At 41.4% G+C, this 8363-nt stretch overlaps 1 protein-coding gene across 2 annotated transcripts in view; it reads right to left on the bottom strand.

The window, feature by feature from the left end:
* The window catches only part of SKA3 (spindle and kinetochore associated complex subunit 3), a 42897-nt gene that overhangs the window by 23153 nt on the left and 11381 nt on the right, over positions 1-8363 (bottom strand). For both annotated transcript variants that reach the window (XM_015562408.1, XM_015562420.1), the window contains exons 4-5: positions 6596-7004; positions 3490-3569 (exon numbers count right to left, since the gene is read on the bottom strand). In XM_015562408.1, the coding sequence (XP_015417894.1) occupies positions 3490-3569; positions 6596-7004 (489 nt within the window). The remainder of the gene's footprint in view (positions 1-3489; positions 3570-6595; positions 7005-8363) is intronic.

The following is an 8363-nucleotide window of genomic DNA, read 5'->3' as shown; positions in this document are numbered from 1 at the left end:
AAAGTACAGCAGGAAAGCGGGGGAGGGATGGCGGGGGGGGTGGGGAGGCAGAGGTAAGAGATCAACCGAAGGACTTGTATGCATGCATATAAGCATAACCACTGGACGCAAGACACTGGGAGGAGGGTGAGGGCATGTGCCAAGGGGCGGTAGGGGAGGCTGGGGGAAGGTCAATTGGGAAAAAAAAGGAGACATATGTACTACTATTTATAATACTTTAAACAATAAAAAAATAATTACTTAATTAAAAAAAAGATGCGTTAAAAATTAAAGGCATGTGAGGAAACAAGCCCCAAGAAAGACAAAGTGATAAACAAGAGAATGAACACATTAAGAGTCTTTCAGATACAATTGTTTAAAATGTTCAAAGAGATAAATGGAGGCATAGAAATCCTAAGGCAAGAGAGCAATACAGAAGGAAAAATAGAAAAAACTTATAAAACAAAAAATGTAGTCATTAGAGTAAAAATTCAAGTGATCGGTTAACATAATAAATTAGACTCAGTGTAAGAAAGAAACAGCAATTGGAAGGATGTCTAAAGCACAAAGTAGCAAAGAAAAAGGGAAGGAAGCTATCAAATGGAAGTTAAACTGAGGAGGCTAAAGGGTAAGTTTCAATATATACTGAGAGGCCAGATTATTATGACCGGCCAGATTATTATGACCACCCCAGCAGTACTTCGTTGGGCCACCTTTTGCCTTCAATACTGCAGCGATTCTTCTTGGCATTAACTCGAGATGTTGAGGTGATGCGAGGAATCTGACACCATGCCTGATGAATAGCACTGTCCAGTTCTGTGAGATTTGATGGTTGTGGAACCAGCTGCCTGATGGCTCTTTTAACTTTGTCCCCCAAATGCTCAATTGGATTGAGATCTGGTGATTGTGGGGGCAATGTAAGCAAGGTAAAGTCTCCCTCATGTTCTTGAAATCACTCCTGCACAATATGAGCACCGTGGCATGGCACATTGTCTTGTTGGACGAAGCCATCTCCATTGGGATACACCATCAACATGATAGGATGAACTTGATCAGCATCGCCACTTAGGTATGTTGTGCTCGTCAGACGTTTATAATGGTCTGGCCCACTAGCAACTTCAGCGTGAAATTATAGCTAATTTGCCTACAAATGTCAGGTGGTCATAATAATCTGGCCACTCAGTGTATATCTTACAGAAATTTCAGGAGAAAAAAATTGAGGAATTAGGGGAAAGTAATATTATTAAAGAGATAATGTCAGTATTTTCCAGACTTAGATGAGTCCTTAGTTTAAAAAATCATCTGAAATTATAAACATAATACATGAAAACAAACATACTATAGAGAAATGAAGAATGTCAAAGATAAAAACTTATAGGCTACCAAAAAGAAGAGATTTTCTATAAAGAAAAGCTAATCAGACCAATAGCCCTCTGCTCATCAGCAATAGATACCAGATCACATGGAATAATTTCTTTAAAATACTGAAGAAAGACCTATGTTGATCTAGTCACCTATATCGTGTTAAATTATCATTCAAGAATGAGTGAAAGCCCAGCTGGTGTGGCTTAGTGGTTAAGTGTCGACCCATGCACCAACAGGTCACTGGTTCAATTCCTGGTCAGGGCACATGCCCTGGTCTCAGGCTCTATCCCCATGGGGGTCATCCAGAACTAGAGATTATTTAACACAGAATAGACCATCTCTGAAAGAACTGCTAAAGGCAGTACTTTAACCAGAAAACTAAACCCAGAGGAATGAGTGAACTATAAGAAGCAATGGCGCCGACACTGGTTTGGCTCAGTGTATAGAGCGTCGGCCTACGGACTGAAAGGTCCCAGGTTCAATTCCGGTCGAGGGCATGTACCTTGGTTGCGGGCACATCCCCAGTAGGAGATGTGCAGGAGGCAGCTGATCGATGTTTCTCGCTCATCAATGTTTCTAACTCTCTATCTCTCTCCCTTCCTCTCTGTAAAAAATCAATAAAAATATATTAAATAAAAAAAAAGCAATGTCAAACAAAAAAAATGGTAAAGAAATTACTAAATTTTTAATAAGTAGACTATAAAAATTTTAATAGCTTTTGTGGCGTAGAAATAGGGTCAAACAAAAATACAACATAAACTCTCTTAATAAGCCTCCACTTAACCAAATTACTAATGGGTAAACGTAAGCTTTCAATTCTTTTCATAAGACTAGAGGCCCGGTGCACAAAATTCGTACACTGGCTGGGGGGTGAGCCCTCAGCCTGGATTGGAAGAGGGCGCAGGCCAGGCCGAGGGACCCCAGTGGTGCAAGATCAGGGCCAGGGAGGGACATGGGAGGTTGTGAGTTTGAGGCAACTGATTGAGGTTGGCCAGCAAGCGAGGGACCGCAGGAGGGCTCCAGGGCGTGTCCAGCCAGTCTCGCTCAGTCCTGATTGGCCGGACCCCAACAGCAAGCTAACCTACCTGTGGGAGCATCTGCCCCCTGGTGGTCAGTGCACATCATAGCGAGCGGCTGAGTGCCCTTAGCATATCATTAGCGTATTACACTTTGATTGGTTGAATGACCGACCAGATGACCAGACACTTAGCATATTATGCTTTTTATTATATAGGATACTGCTGATGGCCCACTGAAATTTTTCAGGCAGGAAGTCATAAAAGATAGTCTCCCTTATTATGGTCCACTGGGAAATGATTTCTGAGTATGATGGAAGGTAGTGGTCCAATTTCTCTCCTTTTTAAAAAAACAGGCTACTCTTTAATATAGTCATGTTTTTTCTTATAAGTTAAGCTCTAAGCTTACTATGAATGAGTTGCATTTTGTTACACCTGTTTATGCCAGAGGTACTTGTTAATTTAATAACAAGTCAGTGAAATTAGTAAAGAGAATATTTCTGAAAATAATGTCTAAAACTCTGGAAAGACTTCATAAAGACAAGTTACTTTAAAAGATTTGCCAATAAATTTGGTATAGATCAGACAAGTATAAATAATTATTCAAAGAAATAAAACTAGAATTTTTTTATTTTATATTTTCATGAAAACCAGTGTTTTCAGTTTGCTGGGACAAATATGAGAAAACTACATGAAATTTTCTTTAAGTTCTTGTACTCTTTAAAAAAAATCTGAATGGTAGCTGATGTATTCCGAGTGTTGTTTCTGTAAGATAATGTAGAACCCTAATCAATAGGCTGAGGCTAAATTTAAAAAGGGTGCTATTGGCTCTATATCAAAAAATTGGTGAATGAATGTATATTTATATGCTTTAAGTTAAAATGTTAAAAACAAACTGACAAATACTGGATATAACAAGGAAGAGTATAAAAAGAAAGAAAATTTTATCTTTCTCTCGTATGAAATCATGCTAAACATGAATGAAATGAATGGTGGTATTTAACAGAACTGGATGACACCAATTGAAAAGATGCAGAAGGCTATTAGAATATGTACGTGGTGCATCACTTTTGTACAAATATCATCTGGAAAGAGCATAGCTGAGAAGTAACTTGATTTTCATACTTACCATTTTTTTCCAATTGCTGGTTTATGAGGCTAGCAGTGGTGCTATTACTGGACACTGGTTCTGTTTCTACAGCTTCCTCACTGGCATGATTAATAGGGAAATTATAAGGTAAAAAAAAAGTTAATATTAAACCTCTGGGAAAATTTAATCTTACAATAAATCATCAAGCCTGGAGGAATATTCACTCCTATTTTATGACTTAGTTGGTTGGGGTGTCATCGTGTACACCAAAAGGTAGCAGTGCAGGTTTGATTCCTGGTCAGGGCACATACCAGGTTGTGAGTTTGAGGCAACTGATTGATGTTTCTCTCTCTTTAAAAGAATTATTTTTTATTTATTTTTATTTATTTACTAGAGGCCTGGTGCACAAAAACTTGTGCACTCGGGGTGGGGAGAGGAGGTCCCTCAGCCCGGCCTGTGCCCTCTCGCAGTCTGGAACCCATCGGGAGATAACAACCTGCTGGCTTAGGCCTGCTCCCGGGTGGCAGAGGGCAGGCCTAATCCCTAGGTGCAGCCCCTGGTCGGGCTCAGAGCAGGGCTGATTGGGGCGTTGGGGCACTGCCCCGTCACACTCAAGGCAGGGTCAATAGGGAGGTTGCGGCGCCACCCTGTCACGCACAGAGCAGGGCCCATCAGGGGAGTTGGGGCTCTGTACCCTGTCACACAAAGAGCAGGACCCATCAGGGGGTTGGGGAGCTCCCCGTCACACACAGAGCAGGGCCGATCAGAGGGTTGGGGCTCCGCACACTGTCACACCCAGAGCCTGCAGGACGATCAGGGGTTTGGTCTCTGCCCCGTCACACTGATCCCGGTGCTGGGAGGCCTAGCTGCTCCGCTGATCCCGGGGCCAGGACACCTCTCGGCTCCGCTGATTCCAGGGTCCTGAGGCCTCTCACACCCAACTGTTCCTAACCCATACACTCTCCTAAGCTCTTTGGCGCCCTCTAGAGCAGGGGTGGACAAACTTTTTGACTCGAAGGCCACAATGGGTTCTTAAACTGTACCGGAGGGCCGGAACAAAAGCATGGGGCCAGCGTTAGCTCTGAGGCTCCAGCTCTTAGGCCTCCGCTGCTGAAAGTAGGTAATCGAAACAATGTATAACTCCAGCTCTGACTCCAGCTCTGAGATCCCACTTGCTGAAAGCAGGTTTCTGGAGTTTTTTTTAGCTTCTGTATGTTACTATGTTTCAAACTGCCCGCTCAGAGGCCTGCAGCGGCAGGCAGGGAATGTTGGAGTCCTCTGTCACTGAAGCAAGGAAGCCTCATGTTCTAAGCTGCCTGGCTGCCGGCCATCTTGGCTGTCAGTTAATTTGCATATCTCGATGATTAGCCAATGGGAAGGGTAGCAGTTGTACGTCAATTACCATGTTTCTCTTTTATTAGTGTAGATTTTGTTAATCCTCACCAGAGGATATTTTTTCCATTGCTTTTTCAATAAGAATAGAAGGAAGGGAGGGAGAGAGAGAGAGACATATAGATTGGTTGCCTCCTGACGCACCCAGACTGGGTACAGGGAGCGAGCCCACAACCCAGGTAGGTGCCTTTGACTGGGAATTGGAATAGAATCTGGGACCCCTTATGTGGAGACTGATGCTTGAACCACTGAACAACACCGGCCAGGGCTAAAAGAATTGTGTGGTTTTTTTTTTAAAAAAAAATGTACAGCCCAGCCCAGCTGGTATGGCTGAGGTTGAGCACTGACCTATGAACCAGGAGGTAATGATTCGATTCTCAGGGCACATGCTAGTGTTATGAGCTCTATCCCCAGTAGGGGGTGTGCAAGAGGCAGTTGATCCATGATTTTTTCTCATCATTTATGTTTCTCTATTCCTCTCCCTTCCTCTCTAAAATATACATTAAAGAAAAAAAAAAAAAAGTATAGCCCAGTGGTATAAATCAGTGGTTGAGCATCAACCCATGAACCAGGAGGTTGAGGTTCGATTCCCAGTCACGACACATGCCAGGCTTATGGCTCAATCCCCAATGGGGCGGCGAGGGGGGGGGGGGTATGTGCAGGAGGCAGCTGATCACTGACTCTCTCTCATCAATGATATTGCTGTCCCTTCTGTTCCCTTCCTCTCTCTAAAATCAAGAAGAAAAAAAAGTGGAAACATGGCTCAAAAAAGCTTAAGAACCATTTTGTATTGATAGTTTTGACTTACAAGTAGATTAAGAATCTCTGACTTAAAGGAAAAGCCATAATAAGTTCAACTCATTATATAAATCAGCGGCTCTCAACCTGTGGGTTGTGACCCCTTTGGGGGTCAAACGACCCTTTCACAGGGGTCGCCTAAGACCATTGGAAAACACACATATAATTACATATTGTTTTCATGATTAATCACTATGCTTTAATTATGTTCAATTTGTAACAATGAAAATACATCCTGCATATCAGATATTTACATTATGATCCATAACAGTAGCAAACTTACAATTATGAAGTAGCAACGAAAATAATTTTATGGTTGGGGGTCACCACAACATGAGGAACTGTATTAAAGGGTCGCGGCATTAGGAAGGTTGAGAACCACTGATATAAATTAACCTGTTTCTGGGCAATTTTGTCCCAGTTATAGGTCTATTCTGTGACAGTTTTATACTGTTTTACTTACTGTAGCTTTATTTACACACACATACTTTTTTGTTAATCCTCATTCAAGGATATTTTTCCCATAGATTTTCAGAGTGGGAGGGAAAGAAGGAGGGAAGAAGGAAAAAACATCAATGTGAAAGACACTCATGGGTTGCCTTCCATACATGCCCCAACCCAGTCAGGGATGGAACCTGCAACCCAGGTAATTGAACCTGAGATACTTTGGGTCTAACCACTGAACACACCAGCCAGGGCAATCCTTTAATTTTATTCTTCTTTCTCTATCTTACCAAACATCATTTTTTCGCAGGCCAGTGTCACTCCTTTTATAGCATCTAACCTGAAAAAATCTACAGCTCACACTTTACTTAGAGTTGGTGATTCATGGAAGTTTGAAATAAGAAGTATCTGAAAACCTCAGTCTGGAACATCATACTTCTAGGAAAAAAATCAACAAATACAAAAGATATAGGAAGTTAGATAAGTTTTACCTTTTAAGAAAGCTGCTTACCTTTTATTCTTCACATTTTTAAGTCCCATTGTGTAATCTTCATTCAAACACACAGTATATTCAGAGATACCAAAGTGCTCTAATTTAGGAGTCACACACTCAAAATCATCCATATTTAGTGCACATTTAGGAGTTTTTAGTACTTCAACTGGTGACTGACTGGAAGATGGAGTTAACATGTTTGGCTCTTTCTTATGATTGTTTACTGCCTGTGGAGGGTTTGGTGGAATTTGCGATATCAGGTACCGCTCAAGTCCAAAATCTGAAAGTTGTGGACTACATGGAATCTTCTCAGAAACAGAGCTGCTTGGAACAACAGGATTAGACATATCATCCTTTACATCAGGCTTTTGAAGGTTTTCATCTCTAGTGGACTCTGGTTTAGAGTCAATGGCTTCTTGCTCAACCGCTGGGAGAAAAGGTGATATTGTATTTAAACATCAAATCAGGAAATCTCAAGTACTAAAAGCACATAAAACATTTTCATGTGAAATGTCCTTAATCAGTAAAAGTCCTGATTCTGTCCTCAGTCTCTAAGGTTTTATTCTAATTGTACCTTTAGTAAATTTCTGATATGCACCTCTTGTCCACCCATATCCCATTTTGATGACATATTAGAGAAAAGAAGTAAACTAAAGTATTAAAAGATGAAAAATCAATACCTACATATAAGTCCAATTTCCTTACTTCCCCAGTTAATGTAATTTACCAGTTCTTAATATATTGTGAAACTATTTTATCATTTAATGACAGTAATTACAGTGTGGAATTAACTACATTCTAGATTCAACATAAAGTATTAAAATGTTAATTTAAATATTTAACTTACAGATGCATAAAAAGGAAAGACTGTTATACAAAAATAAATTTTTATCCTGTCAGCCTGAAACACAAGTATCAAAAGCCTAGTGAGAGCCAAGCCAAGGTGGCTCAATGGTTAAGCATCGACCTATGAATCTGGAGGTCACGGTTCCATTACAGGTCAGGGCATATGCCCCAGTTGTGGGCTCTATCCCCAGTGAGGCACATGCAGGAGGCAGCCTATCATTGACTCTCTCTCATCATTGGTGTTTCTATCTCTCTCTCCCTCTCTGAAAGCAATAAAACAATTTATTTTTAAAAAGCCTACTTAGAGAAATAACAGGACAGCATTAGAAAGATATGCCATTCCTCAACCTTTCATAGGGTTACATCTAACTCTACACCTTAACATTTAACCACTACACTTCAGATTAAATAACTGACTAACAACTATACTTTTCCCTATAGTCCTCTGTCCCATTGTCCTATTGTCCCATTTCCTGGGTACACTACTGATGAATGAATTTTTTGTGGCACTAAAGTTGGAGTTAAAAGATCCAGGACGGGTGCCTTGTTGTGTTGTACTATGTGCCCTTAAATCAACGCAGCAGATCCAAGCAACAGCAGCCTCCTGATCACCACACCCTCTGAGGATCAGCAGCTGTAGGTAAAGCCTCCCTCCACCAGCCAAAAGAGCCACCAAAGCTGTGAATAGCACCCACCAGAGGAACTGCTGCCAAATGAGAAGCAGTTGCTACCACAACCGCCCGAGGAACAACCACAGCCCAAGGAGCCACTGCCACCCAGGGAGCAGCCACTGAACGACTCAACATCAAAATATGTCAGTGAGATCAAACATGGGTTGACAAAGAAACCCCAAAGGAAAGAAAAGGAGGACTCGCCAGAAAAGCAACTGAGTGTTACAGAGGCATGCAACATGACAGAAAAATGATTCAGAATAAGGGTC

This window comes from Myotis davidii, unplaced genomic scaffold (genome assembly GCF_000327345.1).
Source record: "Myotis davidii unplaced genomic scaffold, ASM32734v1 scaffold2270, whole genome shotgun sequence".
NCBI lineage: Eukaryota > Metazoa > Chordata > Mammalia > Chiroptera > Vespertilionidae > Myotis > Myotis davidii.
This window is presented reverse-complemented; position numbering and strand designations above follow the sequence as displayed.